Below are 25510 nucleotides of genomic sequence, written 5' to 3'. Positions count from 1 at the left end.
CATTCACATCTACATGTTTGCTGTCACCCTTACAAAGGCCATGTCGATTTTGTGTTAATCTTTTTTTTACAGTTTCTGGTACTGGTACTGCCTGGTAATGGTATTGCCAGGATCGCCTCTGCAGCTTTGTTTAAAAAGAAATCAATTACATTATCTATCCTCCAGACATCTGGTACAGAGTCTGATTTAAGTGAGATAGGTTACATAACACAGTTAATAGTTCCTCAATTTCATATATGAGTTCCTTCAATTTTAATAATATATTACTTTTTAAAAAATTGAAGCCATTGTGAGCTACATGCAACACAAAGAGGCACAATGTGATCCAATTTTCCCTGAAATTAAGATTAAGAAAAATAAACTTTTTACAAATTTATGGTCAATAAAAATGTTTCCACAAATTTAGAATAAATTCAGATGGATATAGGTTTTTTGTTTTTTTGAATGACAATCTCCTTGCAAGCATTGTCCTAGTGCAAGGAACCTTATATGCGAAATTGGCTAGAAACTGGCTAGTTTGTGTGAGTGCCCCCTTCCAGAGAAATACAAAAAGTAAACAAGTGGCCCAGTGAAAAGAAAATAGGATTTTTAAAACGTTTTTCGTTTTCAACCAAAGGTGGTGGGAAGGTGTTAAATACACAGGCCATATATTTGTGTGTATCCCGTGTCCCTTTACATTAGTAAACTTTTAAATGTATTTTTTTCCTTGAGAACACCATCTTGCCTTCCTAACTCAAGAATAACTCCTGCCGAAATCTATGGGGCTTTTGCTTGAGTAAAAAATGCACGATAGTCTCTGGAACGAATAAACCAAGCTATTGTTGTCTGTGACAAACTTGTCATTAGTTTTTAAAATGTCTCCTGGGGCTAATGCCAAGCGGCTCCCTCAAGGAGCCTTAAATACAGGGCAGACCTTCCCGCTACAGTGGGTGTGTCTCGTGTGGCTGGCTGGGGAGGTTGTAATCACGGGAGTCGCACAACTAGGGTGCCTTCAGAATAACACCGAAGGAGACGCAAGCAGGTGAAGTGACCAGGCGAAGGCAGAGACACGAGAGATCAGCGGCGCAGAGTAACCTCTGGCTTGCAGCTGGCACGGCCGCAGCTAGGCGCCGGGAGAAGCCTTCGCTCTTCCTCTCGCTCGAGCTCTCTGGGTCAGAGTGAGACCTGGCCCCACACGGCCGCTCCTATTGGAGCAAACCCCTCCTGCTCCGCCGACTGTTTGGTCCGCCGGCCTGCCCCGCAGGGGCGGGGCCTCGCAAAGTTTTCATTGAGGTGGAGAAGTGTGGGCAAAGAGCACAGCTGCAGCTGTATGTGAGCGTCCTGGAGGGGCAGCAACGCAGACAGCAGCCGCAGCAGGAGCGGGAGAGGCTGTCTACTTCCATCCCACCCCGCCGCCTACTTCCAGCGCTCTGACAGCAGCGGGCTCTGTCGGAGGGGAGCATGCCAGTCATTTTAGGAGGATGCAAAATGCCAGCAACCTAGCTGCTGGGGATGATTTCGCTCCGTGCACCACAAGCGGGGTCCTCCAGGCCAGAAACTGGGAGAAAGTGGCTGGAGTCCGCAGTGTGTCTGGGAATCTGTGAATCGTGACTCTTGGCGCTCCTAGGATCTAGAGAGAGAGCGCAACGAGATTGGTACACAACGGAGCCGATCTGGTGCGATTTAATTTTAAAATGCGGGTTCTCCCTTCTTGATGTGGGGCACGACAAAATGGTTCTCCAGTAAGAAGAAGAAGAAAAACCTCCTGTAAGAAACTGTGCGTCTTGCACTGAAGTCACCAGAAATCCAGCGACTTCGGGATTTAATGGGCTGTTCCAAAGATGTTGAGGGACTTGTGAGAAATCTGGCGCAGGTCGAGAAAACCCAGTGAAAGACAATGCTAAACTGCATTGGCTCTGTGCAAGGGTGGACCTAAAAGTTATAAGGTGGTGCCTGCCGTAACAGCAAGCAAATATTGTTCTCGTTTATTTCATCAAGACTCGAACTAGTCAGAGTTTGAAGCAATGGCAACAGAAGTGGTGTGTGGATTGATCTTCAGATTGCTACTTCCAATATGTCTAGTAGCTGGTATGTGAATTTTGCCTTGCGTGTAGGGGGGAAGCGGAGGGCTTTTAAAATGTTGTTCCTATCCGTAGCTACACCAAAGGTATCCATAGCCTTGTAAAACTGCTTCGCTCTTCTGACGCCTTACCTTTAAAATGAAATCTTATGTCTTTGGCGGTCCCTACTCATGCAGCAATCAGTGTATTACCTCCTCTTTTTTCTTAAGATGCTCTATGTCTGGGCTTCAGAAATCCTCTCTCCTTTTTTTGAATTTTGTTGGTTCTGGAATTACTTTATTTCCCGTCTCTCTCTCTCTTCCCCCCCCCCCCCCACCGAACTTTCATGTTTGCAGCTCATTGACACCTAATTTACATTTTCCTACTGGATAGTCTAGAGCCAGTTTGCAACTAATTAAAGGTACCACACGTGCATTTGGTTTCATGCAATCGTGGTTGAATCACTGGGACCGAACCGGTCAAGTGAAACACTGTGCAGTACTCTTCGATTTGTACAGGTTTTTTCATAACTGTGTATCATTTTACTTGAAAACAATCTATAGTATATATGTCTATATTTTCCTTCCTGCTCCCAACAGACGGTGCAAGAAATATTAATAAGATTAATTACTTCTCTCGTTCTGTGTATTTTATATTTTTTTCTGAATTCAGTATCCTTTCAAAAAGTAAATTATTTTTAAATATAAAAACAGGAATTGATGTTGGAGGTAGATGACTCTCTAATTTGTTTTTGTTTTTTTAAAAAGATCTGGAGTTCAATTATTAAACCACTTTACGAACAGGCAGCACTCTAAAATGAATTATTTTTTAATTAGATCTGTAATGAACAGCTAAGGGGGATACGTTAGTATCAATCCCTGTCCTCTTAATTTGTAAATAAAACTTTGACTAAAGTGACGATTACGTTTTAGATTGATGTTAGATAGATAGCACTGGAGAGGGAAAAAAAGCTACCAAGAAAGTGAGATGGATGATAAATCAAGCAGGAGTTAATGAATTGAGACAAATCTCCGGAATGGTGTTTTGATTTTGCCTTGATCAATTAACTTGACATCTACTACCTAAATATATGCGATACATTTTATTTAAACTACAAAAATACAGTGAGGTTAAAGCGTCACCAGGATTTTTGTGGTATTCGTACCAAAAATGCACTGAAATATTACCCATGGTCTCTGATATTTTACTGCATGTTGCCCACAACAGAGGGGTTTATATAGGCGGGGATAAAGCCATTTAAAGGGACGAGCAGAACATGTTTCAAAGGTAACATACTACAGAGCCCGGAGCTTTGCAATTACACATCCACTTTAGGCACTCTGCCCTGTTTGGAAGAATTAGGGACGTGAGCAACTTTTTTTTCCCCTAAAGGCCAGGGTGGATCTCCCTGGCAGGCGCTTGTTTCACCTTTTTGTGAGCGGTCTGATCAGCAGGCAGGGGCACCACGCCCAACAGGGGACCAGGAAGGGATCTTGAATGTCCTGCTCCAGAGTACTGACGATACAGTTGAGGGGAAAGCGAAAAAAAGTTTCGCAGCGTGTTGTTGCAACTCTGGATAATCGCCCGGGAGCCGTTACAATTGCCCCTCCTGGCTGAGGCTGGGGGGGCAATTGTTGCACGTTCACTGCGCTGAGAACCCAGCACTAGCTCTCTCGGCTTTTCGAAGCAAAGATCTGCGAAGGGGCGGAGGGAAACGCGACGGCAGGCTAGGAAAAAAGACTATTCAGCCCACCCGGGCAGCTCTCTCACAGCCTCGGACAAGAGGGAGCCCAGCGCAACCCCGCCCCGGGCGGGAGGCGAGAGACCAACCCTCCCCCCTCCAGCCCCTAAAAAAAGGGGAGCGCGTGCAGGCAGAGGCAGCTGGCCCCGCTTTAGCTGAGGAGAAGAAATCTCGTGCAGCTTCCCCCCCCCCCGCTGCAGCAGGGCCGGTGTGGCGGCGCGTGGGCGCTGGAAGGCTCCGGGGGATTAGTTGAGCGAGAGGCACGTGCGGACTCGGCTCTGTCTGTGGGCACAGCTGGATTTCCCTGTTGAGCTCCTTGTTTGTGTCCCAGTGGGGGAGGGGACAGTGCCTGCAGCTGAGTCTCCGGGGGGCGGGAGGGGGGTACTCCCACGCACGCAGAGATAAGGCAGGAAGGGCGGCCGGGTCTCTTGCGCTGGGCCCGGCTGTTTCTCAATTCAAGAGTCCGGCGCGGTGAATGTGCTAAACAGGTCGAGCTAATGCCCCCTCGTGAGCAGCCTCCCCCCCCCCCCTTTCCAGTGTTGCTCCCTCAGCTGGGAGCGGCCCGGGCTCCCGCCGCGAGCCGTGAGTTCGGGACTGGCGCGGGACGGTGCAGGGAGACTCGCCGCTCGGTGGGTGCAGGAGGCTGGGCAGAGCAGGTTGCCGCCTTCCCCGGGGAGTCCCCCTCTCTTCCCGCCCCCGGGTTCCTGCTGCTGCGGCCCGCAACTCTGTGACTCCGGCTAGTCTCGGACTCCTGCAAGGTTCCCGCTGATTGTGCTGGCCCCCCAGGTATTAAGAGGCAGCTGCCGTTCAAGCAGCCAGATGAGATTCTCCAGGTTAGTGGATGGGGTCCAGCGCCTTGGCCTCCCGAAGCCTCTGAAATCAAATATCCAGGTTTCTCCGCTTCTTCTGCACCTAGAGACTGCCCCAGCCACCTGCTGTTGGGGGCCCTTCTTCTTCTTTGATTTTGTGTCTGTGAAATGTGGTCTTCATGCACCTGAAGCAAAGCACTTCTCTTCAGACAAATAAGGCATTTTCTCCCTCTATAGCAGTGGTTCCCAACTTTTCCAGGCGACTGTACCCCTTTCAGGAGTCTGATTTGTCTTGCGTACCCCAAGTTTCACCTCACTTATAAACTACTTGCTTACAAAATCAGACAAGAATACAAAAGTATCACAGCACGCTATTACTGAGAAATTGCTGACTTTCTCATTTTTACCATATAATTATAAAATAAATTGATTGGAATATAAATATTTGCACTGAAATGTAAGTACATACTTAAGCCTGATTTTTACTTGTGAGCCGTGTCTGAAGCCTGAGCCCCCGGCAGCAGGGCTGAAGCATGTAACTTAGCTTTGTGGGGATCCCTGTGGCGTGGGGCCCCCAGCAGTTGCCTTGCCTGCCATCCCCTAATGCTGGCTCTGCACTTGCAACCTCTTCTAAATCTGTCCTGTGACCTCACTGGGGGCTGCAACATGTATCTCTGGTTGAGAACCACTGCTCTACCAACAAGTAATGGTGAAAGGTCGTAAATTCTCACACGAAGTGCTCTTCTTTTACTCCTCACCACAGTATCAGATGTATCACCCCAATTGTGCTTCATCTGATCTATGAGCTAGGGGAGCCTTAGGCTACCAGTTCCCTTGGTGCTAAAAAATACAGGGCCTGGGTCTCCATTGCCTCCAGTGCTCTCCTTTATACCTGTGAAAAGTGGATGTAACCAAACTGGTTTTGACCTTCACTTCCCTTTGCATACACGTACATGTCTACCTCTATGGCACAAGGCAGGGGAGAATCAGACACACAATCCACTGTTTCAGTGTTCCCTGAGAACCCTAGCTGTTGAAGGGCCAGCCCTGTCTTTGAGACCTTCCTGTTTTAATCGAGCTCAGTGAAGTGTGAACACATTTCCAGTACTTCCAAACATTGGTTGTAGATAATGTTTATAAATGTGTATGTACACATACCTAGGGGTGATATGGCAGTCTTTGGAGAATATCTTTTAAGACTGAGAGGTGGCTTTGCTTATGTATGTTGTATACAAGTGATCCTTGGGTTGTAAAAGAGGGACTTGCAGAAAAGTTATTCCCAAAACAGGAGTACAGAGGGGGATGAAAATAACAATAAACTGATGTGGTAACAGAGACTTCATATGTGCACAGAGCAGGCACTTTGACCTTGTAACGTTAACTGTAGCATTGAAATGATGGCATTATCTTCCTATCAAGTGCTTACTTGTGTTGGTCTCTTTTTGTTATCCTCTTTGCATCATGTGTTCTGAATAGATTTGTTTCAGAATTATTTTGCCATCATGATGTTTGGTAACATATAATGTAGGGGTGCCTTAGTATTGTAGCAGTATCTCAACAGATGTGAATTGACGTTATCATGAGGTGTTTTCATAATTATATCTCATTCAACTGCAAGGGAAAAAGTCAAAGTAGAAATGTAATAGAAAGCTTTAGATCCCAGTTTTTTGATCCAGTGATCTTGCTTAGTTGGAGATGAGGAAGAAGTACATTTAATAGGATATCAACTTTGTGTATTTAACTAGATCTACTATGTTATGTTCAAGCTTTAATGCTTTAAAAGTGTCTGTGCGGTTCTCAAGGTGAGAATCTGTCAATACAGCTCAACTTCATTTCACAACACTCCTGCTGTTCTGTCCCTCACCTGTTCATGGGCAAAGGCTGCCATCTATCCCCAGGAAGTTTATAGTGGCTTCTCGACAAATGGTGATGAGAATTCTAATGCCAAAATGATGTTCACTAGTGTGACTTAAGACAGACTTTTTAACTTATGCATTTGCAGTTGAAGGGATAGTGTGCTGTGACTCACTGTGTCTCCTAGCCCCATCTGAGCAGTACTTGTACCACGGTTACGCAAAAAGGAGGAAAATAAATGTCTCTCTTCAAAATCAATATTTAACTTTTGCATGGTTGGATAACAAGCTGGATTTATATTTTTTTTCACTGTAGCAGAATAGTGTGAAACTTGCTTATCTGAGTACATGTATCACTGTCAAAAATAGTACAACCTAAATAGATTGAGGAAATAATATAACAGATGCACCAAATTGTTAGTGGTTGTATATTTAAAAGTAAACATTTGTATATTATGTTGAAAAACGTTTAGTGTTAACTAAGTTTACTTTTTAAAAAATGTAAATCCACTGCTACAATGTTTGAGTGTCTCCCATGTATTAAATTGTATTATATTAGTGTAATTAATATTTTGGGGGCAAGAACACCAGTGCTAAAACCAGTGTATTGCTTTGTGCACAGAAGTCCAAAAGTGTTCAAGGGAAAAGAATAACTTATGTTTTTTTCTGGTTTGCTTTTGTTAATAGTTGATTTGTACATAGTAGTTATTTCATTTCAGTTTGTCTTGAGAATTTTGTATCTAATAAGTATCTATTAAAGACAAGAATTTCAAATATGAAAATGAAAGATTTTTGGACAGTGAAACCTCTGATGCAACCATCTGTGTCTCTCTACTAATTTGCTCTAATATTCCTTTGGCCTGTGAAGTGTTGGAACACTTCTGTATAGTATGGGCATGAGTGATTGGAATACAAGGTAACTCTCTGTAACACCAAGACCTTCAAACTTTCCTCACAGTTAAATGCAATGTTCTATAGTAAGTGACAGTTCATATAGTACTTTATGGTATAATGTTACCAGTGTTTAAAAATAATCAGGAAAGGAAAATGAGAACCTGTGGGATCAGCATTGAAAATTCATAATTGTTTAATGCTGCTAGCTATCTTGGAATCAGCAAAAAATGGTCATTTTATATAACACACGCATGAACTTGTAATATGCAGAATGTTGTGTTTCTCTCTTGCATGTGCACTCTCGCTCTCTGAAGTAAGACCTCAGGATTTTTTAGGCTAATTACAAAATTAACCATGTGCTAATTAATTTGTGTAAGAGTCTAAAAACCACAAAATTGATACAGAGTGGTGTAAACCACAATTTTATCTTTCTGCTTCCAATTGTTTTGCGTTGTGTGCACTTAATTAGTTTTGTAGAAAATAAAATCTGTTTTCCAGTGGGATGATGAAGGAACCTATCTAGACAGAACAGATTTATTTGGTTTTAGCTAATTGTGTGGGATTAGGTATGCGCGCTCGTTCATGTACACACTCTGTCTTGCGCACGCTTTCTCTCTCTCTCGAATAACATGTTAGATGAGGCTGAATCATTTTGAATAAATTATAATTCTACACTTTTGGGTGCTGGCCAGAATGAAAGATGTAAGTCTCTGAAAAGCTGTTAGACTGCCAGTTCTGTGGTATTCTTGGTGTGACCAAAAGCAAGAAATGGCTGTAAGTCATTGGGTTAGTTCTTACAGACCAAGAGGTTCAGATCTTTTCAGTTAGACATTTTTGCTTGCTTATCCAAACCAAAACTCTGAACTTTGGGACTTCCCTTCTAACTAACATTAATTATGTTCCATAATTTTGTTACAATTCTCATTCTCCATTCAAATAATGATGGAGACTCATCACAATGATCTTATGAAGATGATCTCTTCAGTATGTAAATATAACATGAGTAACATTTTCAGAAGTACTTACTCCTGTTTTCAAAAGTGACTTAGGAACATTGATAATGGGATATGTCACCTGTGAAAAATAGTACTTATGTTCCTAAATCACCTAAGTAGTCTTGGAAATTTTACGCCATGATATCAAAGTAAAATGAAGCAAAGGGAACCACATAGAATAAGTTGCTGTTGGACTATTGATATTGTTTCTGTAATTGCGAAAATGATTTAATAGTCTGTGCTAAAGAGTGCTTCAGAATACAACAATCCCTTGTGATACCATCAGTTTATTACCCCTTGGGTTACCCTAAAGGAAGTACAGAGAATAACAGGATAGAAAACTTTGATACAGTTAGGGCAACTGTATGGAGACATTGGGCTGTGTCATGCCATTGATTTATAAATTACTGATTTCAATGAGAATAGCTGTTTAAAGTTGGATGGTATGGTATGGCACAATGTTACCCTTTGATGACAAAAATGTTTAAATTCAAACCTGTGAAGGTAATGTACAAAGTCAAGATGATGGCAAAATAGTTCTTGTGTTAGCATTCATAGCATTGTGGTTATGATGTCAAGATTGTCAGTGATGACATGATGTAAAGATAATGCCAAAACAATTTCAAAGTGACAGTGAAACTTTAAATTGTCAAAATGATAGCACTGCTAGTTCTTCCTTAGTCACCTTGATTTTTAAAAAAAAATCCAACTACTAAGAAAGAACTATTCATTTTATTGCCATCAATGATACATAGGGGGACTCAATCTTCAATGTACCAAGGAATGGCAGGGAAGAGAGACAGACACAATTGTCATTCTTGTTATTGAGAGGTGTTCACATACTCTGGTGATGGATGCCAGTATAAAGACTCAGCTTGACAGTATACACCCACCTTCCACGTAACCACTTCTTTGACATAGTCTTCTTGTAACACTTTTAAAAACTTACTCTTGGGTTTTTCCCAAAACATCCATACAAATGTATTAATCCAATAAAAAAAAAATTGGAACTTTAAGTATCATAGGAAAGATAAGATATGTAGAAGCCACTTCAACCAAACTGTATGCGAGACCTTAAAATGGCTTTTGTTTTAGATTTCACCACCAATGGGGCTAATCCTGCTTCAATTAAATCAGTGGGAGTTTTGTCATTGATTTCAAAGGGAGCAGGTTCAGGCCTTGGGTTAAGCTAATAATGGAAGAAATGTATATTTCTGTAGCCTTGCTGGGCCATTATTTTTCCAACATTGTGGAAAGAGCAAAATTGCATTAAATCTGCATTACTTTTATTTTAGTCTAATGAAAATGCAAACATAAGAAAAACTAACTAAGCATCTGGGCGCGGGAGTATAGTGTGGTGTTCATTGTATAACAGCCATCTTGAATTTACTGAAAGCATTGTCTCCCGGCAGACAAGCCAGAAAACTCCTTTCATTTAAAGATGCAGCACACATAGATAATATAATTGTTACCTCTCCCCTACATTTGCATTGCGCTACACACACAGCTATTAATCCCTAAATATTTAATAAATATTATCCAACTTTCAGCCCACTTAGAAGGTTAAAATAGGACAAGTAGATCCTGTCAAACATTTGACAAGATTTATGACAAACTTGGAATTTGCAAGCAAATTGAATTGCTCAATGAATGAGATTAAACTAGGAATAAAATCAATGGGAACGATAAAAATGAGGCTATTGCCTGTTCTGTTGTTCTCTTTCCTCTGTTCACAATAGTCGAAAGTTGAATTTTGTCTTGTTGTTTTGCACATTGTATGCCAATGCAAATAAAAATGAGGAAGAGGACAACCTGCCTAGTGACCTTTTGAATTGACTGCAACTATAAAACTCCTTCATTTATCAATACGTGAGCTCTTAGCCATAAATACATTGCCCATACCCATTTAGAACTTAAACTCCCACAATAGATTGTGGGCCGTAGTTCTTTAGAGACTTCACTTTTGGTTATGATCATGTCATGCACAGAACTCTTGTTCTCTGCCATTTAAATTACAAGCAGGAAATATAGTCTGTATTCTGATTTTTCTATATATCACAGCAAGTATACACAGCGTGACAGGGCAGAGCTTTACATATTTTGGAAACAGATGATTGTTTTCTTGTGGTGGGTGGACGAAGATAATAGTGCCATTAATACAGTTGTACTTAGAGCCCTTGTGCTGGTTCATTTCCATATATTCTTGAAAATGTTTGCTATAATTCCAAATATCTGAGTCTCAAAAAAATAAATAAATTGTAAGTTAGCAGCTGGTGGCTGGAGTTCAAGTGTCCAAACTACTGCAGCACTAAAATCATTATTTCCTAGGCTGGGTCATTTGTTGGAGCAGATGAATAGCAAATGCTGGCAAATACCCCAGAAAAGTTGGCAGTGCTAAAAAGACTATCAGTAGAGAATATCAGTTAATTGGATCTTATCTGAGGAGGATTTCAAAGAATACACTCGTTTCTTATGACACACATTGGATATTAAAACATTTTTCATGCAAAAAGTTGTGTATATTTGAGCTCCAATTTCTCCTCTGCCTTCCTTCAAGGTAACAGCAGGTCTTTATGAGGCTGAAATGCTTGACTCTCAACCATTCACTAAGAAGGAAGTAACCTCTGGCATACTGTGAGGAAGTCTAGATTAGTAGGCTACAGGCTAAGATTCATAGCTCCCAACGTTTCAAGTGGGTAAAGCAGGGCACAGCGCCACTCAAATTTGGCCTGTCCACCCCTTCATAGGCGGAGATGGAGAGGTGGAAAGGTCAAATCTGAGTAGCATTACAACCCAAAGCCACTTAATTTGGGGACCCACTTAAATGGGGGACCTCGGGCCAACTGCCCCTTTTGCCATCCCTCCCCCCATCTGGGTGGCCCCCAATGTGGAAAATGTTCACTTAAAGTTGGAGGACTTGGGGGGTCAAAGCGGTACAGTCCCATGAAACCCAGCACTGTTGGCAGGTCTGTAAGGGACACTAACTTTTAGGTGCCCTACTGCCTAGTGGAATTTTCAGTCTTGAGTTAGATACTCAGGCTCCCAATACAACACAGGAGGAGTGGTGCATTAAAAAGGGAATCACGCTATGCTAATGCTAGCTAATAGGAAATGCTGAAGAAAGAGGTGTGGTCTAAACCCTATCCCTAAAAGGAGTTAAGTGCCTAATTTTGGGCCAAAGTGAGGCACTTATCTCCGCTTGGTTCATAGCTGTGAATCTCTTCTCATGGATTTAAATGCCTAAGTTGTATCAGTCTCTTCTCAAGAAAAAATGTAGGAGATTGGGGTGGTTCAGAGCAGAGACTTGAACTCAGGAGTCCCACATCCCAGGTGAGTGTCCTAACCATTAGTCAATAGTCATTCCCTCTCTCTTGCTCAGTGACTTTTTAAGGATTTCATACAAAGTGGGACAGACAAAGAGACCCACCCCAGAATACCACCTTATAGCCCAGTGGTAGGTGGGAGAGCTGTATTCAAGTTTTTGCTCTGAATTGAGTAGTGGAGGGATTTGAACCCCAGATTCCCGGGTATGTGCCCTAACCACCAGGCCACTGGGCATAAGTAACCCTACCTCTTTTTTTTCATGCATGGTAGGTGTGCTCTGAGAACAGGGTTGGGCCCTGCTAGGGAGAAAGGCAAGGAAACGCCTAGTGAATCTTGCTGGGGCTTAATCACCAAACAGTTTGGCACTGTCAGGACTTAGGCAGCTTTGCATGTGTACACCAGCAGGAATGTAGGTGCCTTGGAGAGTTTACCAGTGGAAACCTAAAGGCCTACAGGGTTAGGTGGCAGCTTGAGTGGTGGTTTTGTGAATGCCAGTGCCATCTAAATGTTGGACTGAGGGCTAGATTCACAAGGGGGGCTTAAGGTGCCTTATTTCCCCTTAAGGTCTCAATTATTTTGTTGTGCTTTTTCTGTGGATAACCATATTTGTGCAACTAAACATCACATTAAGAAGCCTTCACTAAAGGAAAAGGTTATCTATGGTATGTATGTGGTTTGTGATTAGGCCTATGAGTTCAGGCATTTCTATATTGAGGATTTGCTAAATCACTAAAATGTTTTTCTCCTTTGGAAGAAGCTACGGCAGACTAGTCAATATCTATAACATAACCCACACCCAACTTATCCTGTCTTGCAAAATTATCCAGATTTCTGTAGCACTGATTTTTCCAATAGTCCTAATATTTCATGCTATGTTTAGGCTTGGCCAAATTCAATTTTTATTTATTTTTTTTATATAATTTTAATGGATAATACCAATGTTTGTTTTTAATTTTTTTCAATTTTTTTTCTCTTTAAATTTTCAGTCATGGGAAAATATGGGAGTAATTATTTAATGACAGTAGATGTTGAGATTCAAAAAATGAAAGCTTTATAACCATTAAAACACAAATTTATCAACATCACATGCCAAAACATACAAAGTAAATCTCCTTAGATCAAAATCGGAGTTCTGAAGCAGCCATTTTCTTACTTTGCCTAGCTGAAGATTTTGGTTATTATTGATGAAAATATTTTTTGTTGGTTTGTGTGTATGGTGAAATTGACATTTACGGATTAAAAATCTAATCCTTCCAAACCTAGATATGATCTTTTCAAATGTCAAAAGTTAAGCAGGGTCAAACCTGGGCAGTGGTTGGAGAGGAAGCCTTTAAAGAAAGCCGAGGTAGAAAGCATTGCTGGTAGTAGTGCTGGTAATCCAGGAACCGTTACTCTTATTTCTGAGTCAGCATTGAACTTGCCTCATTTTGGAGTTTAGTGCACCAGATGCTGGGGCTTGGTCTTTCTTTCATGTGAATCAGGTTATAATTGTGAGCATTCAAAAATCAGAAAATGAAAAAGCTGAATTATGTTAAGCTATCACCTTGCACAGATGTAGTAGTTTCTATTTTTGATTGTTTTGTTAAATGTGTCTCTTAATGCATTACTGACACGTACCATAAAACATTCAGGATGTGCAGTGTGGCTGAATTAATGGTCTTTTTCTGAGGACCTTGCCTGTTCGTTTCCTTTCTTGAGTAGTTCCAAAATCATAAGCTTAATGTTACATTATGGTTACTATTTTATTTGAGTATTAAATCCTTTTTCGATTTTTGTGCTAAGATATATGCCTCAGTAATATCCTGTGGCAGTGAATTCCACAAATTAACTCTTTGCATTAAAAAGGGAGTACTTTTTAATCAATTTTAAATTCGTTGTCTCAGTAAGTAATCTGTTGGGTAAAAAGTCTGTATAATCATTTAGATCCACAAAAGCGTAATGTTTTCTTCACTTTAAAACTTTGGAATAACATTTGCAGGGCCCAAAATTAACCTTTAAGATTGACTGTAGAAATTAATAGCCATAACTTTTGTCGTCTTGTCTGACCAATTCTGAGGAGCAAATGATGAGGGATGTTACACTTTTAATATGTTTTTTAACCAGAACCTTGTGGTGTACATGCAGTGTTCATTTCAAGAGATTAGAGACGGGCACAGAATGGCATTTCATCTTTGAGTTCATTTAAATATCTTCAGTTTGGAAGTTCTGTTGCAAATAAAATGAAAATAAAAGGAGTGTGTATGATATAGTAATCACTCTTTTATAATAATTTGCCAAAAAACACAAGTTTACAGACATTATAAATTGCAGTCATTTTAAATAAGACATTGTTTCTACTCTTTGCAAGACATTAATAGTCTGACAGAGCAATAACTTCTTAAAATTGTGGGTGAAATCCTGTCCCTCATGAGATTTAAAAACTGCATATTTCAGTGTACAAATAGGGAACTACTATGGATTTGGTCTAAATATACATCTAGGTTTCTACATCTCTTCCTCAGTGTAGTCAAAAGATGCTAAACAGTTTTCCCAATGGTGCTATATTTACCCTCGCCAAGCCTATATTAACAGTGAAATTGCTGTTACCCCATCTCCAAGTGTGTACCTCACCCACATATTAAGAAGGCATTGCTGGGGAAGTGTATTCTTAGCTAGTCTGGGGAAGTTGAACTCCTTTCAATATTTGTTGTGTGTTAAAGAATTTCAAAGTACACATTTGGATATCTTTAAAGACCTGTTTAGCTTTCATTAAGTGCAGAAGAGATGATAAACAGCAATAAAGAACCAACACTTTCCTAGTAGTCCAGCTTTATTTTCAGATTGATTAAGAAAATGGAAGTGCAGACTACAACACTGATGTCACCAATCTATAGCCTGTTTGGTGTATCTCTAGCAAACAGGTATTCAGCGGCTTAGTTGGACTTCATTTTAACTCATGTATTTGAGAACTCAGTAACCCTTTTGATATGAATTAATGCACCATGCAGAGTCAGAGCTAGGCATAAGCAGACTAAGAGATTGCTTAGGGTCCCAAGCAGCTCAAGGGAGCCCCCTATTTGCTTCTTATTGTATTGTGGAGGGTTGGGGTGGGGCAAAAATATTCCTGCTGAGGGCCCCCAGTGAGCTAGTACCAGCCCTGGCACCATGCAAAGCGTATGTTTAATTATGGCTCCCACATTTAACATCATGTTCTATCTTTCTCCTTTTCCATGCTTATGGCCTTTATTCACTCTTAGTGGTGAAGCTTGCTATACACTGAGTATAGGGTGGCCTGTAACCCACTGGGAAGCAAGGAGATTGCTACCTTCTATAGGATTGTTTGTCTCAAAAATTGGGCATAGCTTATAAAAACTCAATATACATTGGCTTGATGAGTTGCAGAGGATAATGGTGATGAATTATGAGTTTACATTAGATCAGCTCCAGTTTTCCTTCTGTTGGAAGACATTGCTTATCAATATGTGGGTGCAATGTGTTTGTTGACGTGTGCAATTTTGGCATCATATTTCAGTGGTTTAAGGACTTATCTACCGTTCACTCAGCACTTTCCGTTGAGCATCACATTACACGTTCTTCACCGATTTGTAGTTTTTATGCACTTTTCCCAGATAGCAACCTATGACACATTCATGCCTTAAACTTATTCCATCCACTTTCCCAGAGACCATATCTCATTTTCTGAGATGTGTAGATTGCAATGCATTTTTTGAAATATGTTTTTAGCTGGAGCATAGAATTCTAGTAGCTCAGGTCTAAGCATCTACATGATGCATACAGCATATTTAACTTCAGATAAATTCTGAAATTCAGCTCTTAACCACTGTTTTGGAATTTGGATGTATAGAGGTATATTTGTACCTAAAGTACTTGCCAGTTATATTAATGTGATACGTTGAATCAAGGCAGTGTATACATGAACACCTGAAAAATTATTGCACCCTCCATGACACATGCATTACCAACCAAAGTAGCTGCATGACCTTATTGCTGTTCTCCTCCTCCTTTCACTCTCCTCAGAAAGTTTTTAACACTTGTCAAATTACTGCTTAACGTAGAAGACAAAGGCCTATGGGGCAGGGCCCATGTCTCTTATTTGTTAGTTAAATGCTAGCCATGCGTATTTACTGTATAGTGCTGTGTAAATAATAAATAACATTTTCCATAGTTTGTTTTCTCTAAACTGAAGGGAAATCAATGAAATAGCTTTTAAAAAAAGTTTGGATGAAATGGCATTATTTTGTTTTTAATAGAAAATTGCAGTATTTTTAAAGTTGCTGTCTTGCAAAAAAGGAAATTGCTAACCCTAATTACAGAGTTAAACATCAGTGTTGATGTTAAATCATATCTGCCTCTGACTTTGTGTAGATCTGATTAATTACAAACCATTCATCTCCAGAATTCACTCTTTCCATCCCCTTCACACTGCTAAAAATCTATGTTCAGTCTTTGATCTCCTACTTTGTCTGACCTCCTTGATCTTCATCTCTTACTTCTCCAATCTATCTGAATCTCACCTGTGAAGATTATCGGCTTTGCCAACCATATTCAGTTCCTCTTTAAATCCCTTCATTGCCTCCCTAACAAATTCAGGCTCCTGTCTTTTTTGTCTTCAAAGCCCTCCAGATCTTATCTGTTCTCTCTTTTCATTGGCCCCTAGGTCCACTCTGCTTAGCCCACTTGCTCATCTGACTACCCCCTGCATCTCTCCCAGGCCAGCTTTTGTGTGTCCATATGCTTGGAGTTTCCTAAGTTCACTTCCTTCAAATTCCTCCTCCAAACCCATTTCTTCAAGGACGCCTTATAAATCCCAGTCATCCTTTCTGTTAAGAGAAGCTTCAGTGTTTTAATTTAAGACATGCACTTTACTCACCTAATCTACCACACAGCTGTTATTGTCTTAACTCTTCTTGTGTTCATCCCCTCCTCACTTTATTTTTACCTTAATTTAGATTGGCCAGGGACTTCATTTTTCTTTGGCAAGTAAGGTGCACGTTTATAGCACTGGATGAATAGTGATTCACCTGGGTGACAGGCTCTGTGTGATGAATTTTGTGTTGTGTTCTATGAGGCTCCTTCCCTCGCCCCAGAGGCCAGCAATCACTCACAGTGTTATGGCAAACCTTGCTGTTTAATTCCTATTTCCATAGATATCGAATCCTACAGGTTAGGATAGGAAAGAATGATTGAGTCATCCAAGCCAGTCCTCTTAACAGAGTTGCTTTTAAATGTTCCCCAAAATAAGGCCGCCTCCATTTCTCTTGGAAAATGATTCAGTGACTTAATTGTTCTCCTTATCATCGGGGTCTGGTTCGTCATCGCTGCACAACCTGTCATTGCAGGAGGATTGGCGTTCTGCCCAGGCTTGCTCTTCATTCCTCTTCAGCGCCACCCAATGTGAGGCACAAGAGTGAGAAAGTGGTGCCTATGCTGTGCTTCTAAGACTTAAAGCCAGCTTGCCTCCCAGATTCAACCAGGACTTTAGATCTCTTTGATGCTGACAGAAGCTCCTCCTTATCAGTGAAATACTTGGCTGGCATGAGAGAGGAAATGGTAACGAGAAAGGGGATACCTGATGTTTTTTGGGAGGTGGGGTGACAGTAATGGTCAGTTTCTTTCCCCAGCTCTCCAGCTTCAAGTTGTCCTGCCTGTGCCCATTTGGGAGCTGCTTTTGGTCTCCCCTTCCCTGCTGATTCCCATATGCCCCCATTTTGGGGATTCTTCCTGGGCTCTACTTTCAGTCACTTCGTTCTGGGCCTTCCCTTTTTACTGTCGTCCATGACTTCTGGTTGGTTTATCCCTTGTTTTAATTGCTTTTGACAAATCTAGGAGACACAGGTAATATTTCTTTGATTTCACAGAGTCAAAACACATTCAGGTCAGGATTCCTGGATCTAATACAATTAGTTGTTTAGTTTTTATTAATTTATGGGGGAGTAGTAGAGACTCTCTGGATAAGTCCATACCAGGAGTTCTGTTTAAAGCCAATTAGTTATCCATCATACTCATGAATGTGATCAAAATATAATTTTAAAACCAAAACAAAAGAAAAATCCAAGACAGCCAAATAGTAGAGTGAAGACTATGATATAAAGTGCTAAATGTGCTATCTCTCCATCTTTCTACACTGAAACATAATAGACTAAGACATATGGCTAATTTGTGGCCAAAAATAAAGCAAGATTTGTGTCTAATATGGAAGTTTAATGCTGTACTGTATCTTAAAATACACACTTACAGTGTTTAACCTGTCTGCCATTTACTTTCATTGAATTGACTCAACTTGTGCCAATGCGAACTTCACATTTAACATTCAATACAACTTATTACTCATATTTTTTCATTGTCTTATGCAAAAAGAGCACTTCAGTTGCTCAAAGACCTCTACAAAAATGTTTCTTATTAGACGCTTCAAGTTCAAAGGCAAATGGGTTTTTTTTTGGTTAAATGCTTACAATTTGCTGTGTGACTGCAAATTAAATAAAAAATTGCTTTGATACATTAGTTTTGTACAAATTAAGCCAATATCAACCTTGGTCAGCCAACCCCCCAATAAGCGACACTCTAATTTACCGTTTTCTATGGTATGACCTAGAAATTATGAAATAAGAGACAACCTTACAGTGACAATTTCAAGGATTTATACAATGACAAATGTAGTGGTGATGGCCTTGATTCCTCCCTCCCATGAAGAAACCTGTGTCAGAGGGGCAGAAAAGTACTGTGATGTTCTGTTTCCTATAAATAGGCTATTCAAGGTGTGAGGGGTTGTGCTGGGTGGTGATGAAGTGAGCAATTGGCAGAGCTCCCCAAACCCATGGATTATGGGGATCCACGGTGGACAGGAATCTCTAGAACAGTCAAAGAGATGGACAGCTGGATGCCTTTTCCGTCCACTGTCTGCCATTACATGTGGCATAAGGTTGCTAACAGTCCCATGTTATGGATGTTCCTTATTTAAATAAAAATTCGCTTGTAGCCAAACCAGTACGGGAAGACTTTTGTCCTGTATTTCAACCAGGTGTGTAGTGCTGTTGGGGTGTCCCAGAGTGTTGCTCTCGCATCCCTGGGAAGGATGGGGGAGAAGGGACTCTCCTCCAGAGGCTAAAGTCTAGACTGGAGGACATCTGAAGTCTCTTTTGTAATTTTGAAATACGGTGTTAGCAACCCGATCCTGGCAGTGCAGCTCCTGAGGAAGCAGGGTGATTCCAACAACTATACTTTTTGTGTATAAAAATGGAAACTTTTAAAATGAGAAAAATAAAGTAAAACCTCTTTATCAAAAGACCATGTCTGCATAATTAACATGTGGAATTTATTGTCCCAAGATATTATTGAGACTACCAGCATAACAGGATTAACAAAGAATTAGATGTTGATATGGATAAAGAGAATATGCAGAGTAACGTTAGGAAGGGTTTTAAAAGTAGTTTGGAATAGATAAAATGCCTCATTCTTCAGCGCATAAGTCAACCTGCAACTGAAGGGGTTAGAAAAACACTTTCCTCTGAGCAAGTTACTCCATAATTGCTCACTTTGGGATTATTGCACATTCTTCTGAAGTAGTTGGTGTTTGCCACTATTTTAAGTAGGATTCTAGAATAGATGGACCACTAATGTGATTTGAATCCTGGCAGTTCATGTGTTCTTAGGAGTCTATGGCGCTAACATTGAATTCCACATAGTAGAATAGCCAAAATTTGTATAAGATACTTCAAATGTGAGAAGTTGAAGGTATTAGGATCACTTAAAATTATTACAATGGTCTTTATTTTAAAAATTTATAATTCCAGATCAGAAGTATTCAAGAAAAGACAGATTGATGCCAGAAGTCTAGAGAACTTCAATCTTCATGTAACGTTCACTAATAGTGTCAGGCCTGAGTAGTAAAGTTTGTAACCAGACCTGGATCAAAACTTTTTTCCAAAATTCAGTGGCATTTGGGACTGGGGTTTTTGTTCAGGGCTCTCTCAAAAAAATTATTATAGGAACTCTAAATCATTCAATAAATAATATTTTTAAGTTGTCCCCCAGTGTTGAAGAAATTGGCTAAATACTGGCTTTAAAACATCCTAGTCATGGATTTTTATATTTGTGCCAAGTTGTGTTGCAGTAGTTCTCGGAAATCCTGCTGTGAGAAATTATTTTTTTTTAGTATTTCCCTAACCTTATTGGTATCACAGATTTCTGAGGATCCAATTTTCCATTCCTGGTATACTCTTTTTTTTTTTTATGACGTACAGTCACATCATATAGCCGTAGGGCTATAATGTGCCCTTGCTGAGCACTTAACAGTATACAGCCAAAGGCTCTGAAAAGGTTAAAATAATGTTTCTCAGTTGGATATGTTGATTATTAATGGATGATGTTGTGTTACATTGGGATAGTCATCTGTCACTGACTCGTAACAGAATAATTAATTTATGGGGGAAGTCGAGGTCTAAGCCATTACTTTTCAATTTCAGGAAATATCAGATAGCAATGCTCTGAAAGGGCTAACTAGCCCATAAATTCTAGGCATTGTTTCATAGTAATCATGATTATGAACTTAATTAGATAGTAAGGCTTACTACATTGCAAATTGCGATTGGCAGCTTTCTAAATACCTTATTTTAAAATCACAGAACCAAACAGATTACTTTTGAATGTCACCCCATTCCAGTCTTCCTTCACAAAATAGTATGAATATTTTACTGTTAATTATCCTCATAAAGTGCTTGGTCATAATGATTATTTTAATTTAAAGTTGCAGCAACAAATATCCAGGCTTTTGAAAAGCTTGTTCTTGTATTTGAGAAGCAACTGATTTGAGTTGTTCAGAAGCCCTGATGTGTTTGTATTTTATGAATCCAATTAGAATTAACAGTTCCAAAAATTTGCTATTGAAGAGAAAATTGATCTACTTTAATTAATTTCAGTGTGTGGCAAACAATATATACTGAATTCAAAAGGTTACTTTTTGAACATCAGAAGACTCTTCTTCCAAATCATGCAAATTACATTTTGAGAGTATGACAATTATAACTGATCAGCCATTTGCAGCATAAGTGGCTTTAATTTAGAAAACAGATTTGGTACCAGTAGTCATACATATGCATGTTGTTTGTTTTTTCCTTTATCTACATTTGTCTGCCTTGAGGGAACAGATATTGTTTTCTATATGAAAGCTAATTAATGTGATGTACTTTGAGCAGCCCAGGTGACTCTCCTGACTCTTATTTAAAAAAAAATATATATATTGGACAACTCTATCACACACATCAAATGGAGCAATTTATTACTGAGAGACCATTTTCTTACCTAATGTGAAGGTGGTTAGAAATAATATTTAAAACTACTGGAGTAAATCAGAGAAGGGTGCTTCAAAATTGTGCTGCGACCTCTGGTTTATAATAAGGTATAAAATGAGCAACAGTTTTGCTAGAATAGCTCTGATACTCTGCTGGCAACTAGTGTTTTCCTTTATCGTAGGATAGAACAATAAAAAAGGGCTGAACAATATGGGCCTGATTTTTCAGACATGCTGAGCACATAGTTATATTTGACTTCTGCTGGAATTTTAGGAGCTCAGCCATTTTGAACATCAGGTCTTATGAGTAGAGCTGGGTGAAGCATGACATCTGACCTTTTTTTTTTTTTTTTTTGGCCAAGAAATTTGGCTTCAGGTCAGGAGACATATAGTGAATCATTTCCTCCTTAGTTTTGTCAATCTAGCTCTTCATTTCCTTTGCTTTTATTTAAAAAAGATTTTAAATGCCTTGAAACACTTTCTTTTGGGTTGACACAAATATTTTGCTCAACCCTTAAGGAGAGCTTTCTAACTCTTTTGATTTGCTGGAAATTCCAGAAAGTTTCAGTTTTTGGTTTGACCCAATCTGGATTTTTTCCCCAATATTTTCAAAGTAGCCAGCAACTGATCACTCTGTGAATCAGTTATTCACAAATCTCTCTTATGAATCTCCTGTTGTCTTTCTATATCCATGCATACTATCCAACTGTATAATAAAGACAAGTGAAATCTTAGTGGGGGGGGGGGAGAGGAAGGAATAACATAGGCAACATTACCTACATGCTAAAATATAGCACCTAGTAACCTGCCACATAATAAACAGTTGTAACTTAGTATTGGTCAAAGCAATTCAATTGAATCAAAGTCAACATTATGATCGTATGCACATTTTTAAATGCAACTCTCCTTTTGGTTGAGAGAGACACATATTCAGAAATTTCCTCAGGGAATTCAGCATGTTGGTAGCAAAGTGTGGTGACTTGAGTTTATATGGATTCAGTGATAGATATGTTAATGTTGGTGGCTAAGAATGACATACACAGAAGAGTTTCACTGATTTCAAAACCTTACCTTCTAGGCTGGCATATTCCTTAAAGCAGATGCAGTGTGTTGTAGATGGCTTTTTTTTTTTTTTTTTTTTTAATTTAAGTAATGGTCCTGGAGGCAGTTGTCCAAGTGTGAGGTCTGTCAGTTCCAAATGAGAGCCCACTCTACAATGCTAAGCTCTTTCATTCTGTGAAACACATGGTACACATGGGTTTTAACTTCTCTCACCTTAACAAAATTAAATTATTTAAATTAGAAAAAGGAAAGAAAATGTAAATGAAAAAGAAACCACATTAATAACCAATGTTGCTTTAAAGGAAAAGTTTTAATATTTGTATTGCTGTTTATTACACTTGCGTGTCTCTTCAGAAGGTTTTTAGTAAGTTGTCTAGCCCCCGTCAATACGTATAGAGCCAATTTTAAATGTAAATCCATGTAAGTAGATGGAGTTACATGGGATGAATTTGATATGTTTTCTATGGGTAACTCCAGTATCTTTGGTCGTGGAGGAATTGTTCTGTGCTATAAGCTAATAGTTTGTTATAACAGCTTCTCCTCTGATTTTGATAAGTGCAGAATTCCATTCATACTGCAGTTCTAGATGTAGTTTACACTGGGTTATGTTAAATTACATTTCATCATGTGATGCCTTATTTCCCGCTTTCATGCAAGTTGTTTTGATTCTCCCTCCCCTAGAGGATATGAGTAATTCCTATCAATTTCAGTGGGGGCTACTCATTCCCTGTGAATTAAAAATCGTGATTCCAGCTAAGAAAAAGTACTAAAAAATGGTTTTAAAATGGAAAGGGTTTTGAACATCCCCACATGCCCCTGCTTTTTTTTAAAGCTAGTGTACAATTTGAGCAGAAATGTGGGGTGTTCAAGCAAAAACATGGGGTTTACTTTCTGGGAGCAGATACATACTATGTAAAGAAGCAGCAAATGCAAAAAAAATTATCCACACTTACAAGCTTTCTCTACTATGCTAATTGTGTTTTAATGTGTTAACAATGAGCAATCATTGTGTAGACAGAAAACAAATATGTTGAATTATCTAATGTGTTAAAACCAAGGCAATTGTAATGAAGACATTTCTCACAGGGACTTAGAGACTCAACAAACTTCAGATTGACCAGAACCACTCTAAAAAGATCCCTATTATGCTAAATAGAGAGATCACCATTTATCTCCAGTAAGTAAATATTAACTGATACTATAGTTATTTCTTGTCCTAAATATAAGGAAAAACTCTGATATCTGATACTATTGTTGACTTTGCAATGATGATCCCTCTACAGTTAGTGTAAGGTCACAGCTGATGTCAACAGATGGGTGTGTAGGCAGTAGAAGATGAGCGATATTAGCAATGAAGTCTTGAATGCCGGTAGAGAGAATAATATTTAACATAGTGCTTAATTAAAAGAGAAAAAGAAGATATTGTCACTATTCTTTGATATTAATATACAGAAAAAATGATGCGGTGTACAATTCTATCACAATACATTATCCCTTTTCCCTTTTCTGTGCTTATATTCATGGCAAAGGATAAACTTGTTGTAATTTATACTTTTTGCAGACTGTAGACTCCAAAGGGCTAGATGTTGATCTCATTTACAACAACATTATGCTGATATAATTCCAGTAACTATTGAATCATTTACACCAATGTATTTGATATCAGAATTGGGCCCAGAAGAAAAGTAATTAGTCCAAACATTGCATGTAAACAATGTACTATTAAAGTTATTGTTTTCAGACTTAGTTGGCTAACAAACAGAATTTAATGCATAGTACTGTGTTAACTATAGCAGTGTTTCTCAACCTTTTAAGTAGCAAGTACCCCCTAACTTCTGAAAATTTTAAAAAGTACGCCAACACTCAATTTTTCCCTCTGAAAAATACAATCTTTTCCCCTTTAACTACCGGATGACTGTATTTCTCGTAAAGCAGGAGAGTTCTAAATTCTGCAATGCTGTGTGGCTGTGGCAGATCACAAAACCCGCTTCTGTTTCTCCCCTCCTTCCTCTTCCTCTTCCTCCACATAGGAGCAAAAGTCAACGCCAGCCAGTCACTATGGCCTGATGGCAGAGTCACGTGACATTCTCCTCACACAGGCAGGAACTTGAGGTATAAGAGGCACTAGTGGCCCACCAGAGTGGATAGCAGCACTCCCCATGGACATCCCTAGGGGGTGCAGGCCTGGGACAAGTCACACTGTGTGGGCCCCTCTTAAGATTTTTATACTGGTAAAAGACTGGGGCGGCTGCCATCTACCTCCCAGCTAGGAGGTGGGACCAGGCGGGAAGCTGGTGGCTGCTGCCTGTCTCCCAGCTGGGTCTGGGTGGGAAGCGGGTGGCTGCTGCCTGGCTTCCCCAGAAGTTGGCAGCTGCTACCCGCCTCCCTTCACTGGGTTTTTTGCTGTGTACCCCCTGCCTGTGTCTTGCGTACCTCTGGTTGAGAAACTATGAACTATAGCATCAATGACACACATGCATCCAGCGAAGTGGGTTTCTGCCCGCGAAAGCTCATGCCCAAATAAATTTGTTAGTCTTTAAGGTGCCACAGGACTCTCGCTGTTTTGCTAAAAACAGACTAACATGGCTACCCCTCTGGAACGCTATAACCTCAATGACATACATGCCTAGGGAGCTGGCGATTTTAGGAGCATCACTTTTTTTCTATCTCCTTTTTAAGAGAAGGTTAAAAAGATGAAGGTTAGGGTACTTAATGTTTCAAGGGTCTGTAAGTATTCATTGGGTTCATAAACTCTGTCCATGGTCATGCATTTATGATGAAACATATAGAATCAAAATTGCTTTGAAAAAACTAGTTGACTGTAATGGGCTGAAATAAATCAATGAGCAGAAACATAAGGAAAGGATGACTATCCTGACCTGTGGTGTGAGATGTAGGAATATCATTTGGTTTATTAGAACATAACCCTGAAAAGACACCAAGGCAACAATTAGTGATCTAGATAGTTCCAAGCACTGCTAGAGCCACCCAGTGAGTTCAGGGTCTGGACGTGTAGCATATACAGAAGATAACCATATGAGAGGTCGCATGGCCTGCTCCTAATTCCTACAATTCTCTGTTGTAGAATGGTGCTTACTTTCTGCCAAATCCTGTCTGGCAGGTACCAAAGCATACATGGGAGGACATGGGGAATGGAGATGGAAGGGTGCTTGACTAAAATAACGTAATTCGGTGAGGACAAAATTGGGATCAGTGGCAGAAAGGTGCTGGTTGTATGGTGTGGAATGGGGAGGTTGTCCCAACATTCAAAGTGCACAACACTTGACAGTTGTGTTAATATCCCTATTTTGCAAATTAGGAAACCCTGTCAAATGAGAGGTGAAACAAATACATGACAGAACCGGGAATGGAACTTAAGTCTGGAACTCCCCTGCTCTAAAACCAAATTGTACAAATAGGTGAATTCTGCTAGCAGACACCACATTATTTGAATGTGGATTTCAAACCTATGATTACAAACGGAAAGTTAAGTTATGGGGAGAGGAA

General features: G+C 39.9%; 1 protein-coding gene across 1 annotated transcript in view; it reads left to right on the top strand.

Moving 5' to 3' along the window:
- Positions 1-1104: 1104 nt before the first annotated feature.
- The window catches only part of PIEZO2 (piezo type mechanosensitive ion channel component 2), a 427523-nt gene continuing 403117 nt past the window's right edge, over positions 1105-25510 (top strand). Inside the window, 1 exon segment of the mRNA XM_067547859.1 lies at positions 1105-2067. Coding sequence (XP_067403960.1) covers positions 2004-2067 — 64 coding nt within the window. The 5' untranslated portion in view covers positions 1105-2003.

Source organism: Emydura macquarii, unplaced genomic scaffold (assembly GCF_026122565.2).
Source record: "Emydura macquarii macquarii isolate MOO-44397 ecotype Brisbane River unplaced genomic scaffold, CSIRO-AGI_Emac_v2 contig_212, whole genome shotgun sequence".
NCBI classification, from domain to species: Eukaryota; Metazoa; Chordata; order Testudines; family Chelidae; genus Emydura; species Emydura macquarii.
This window is presented reverse-complemented; position numbering and strand designations above follow the sequence as displayed.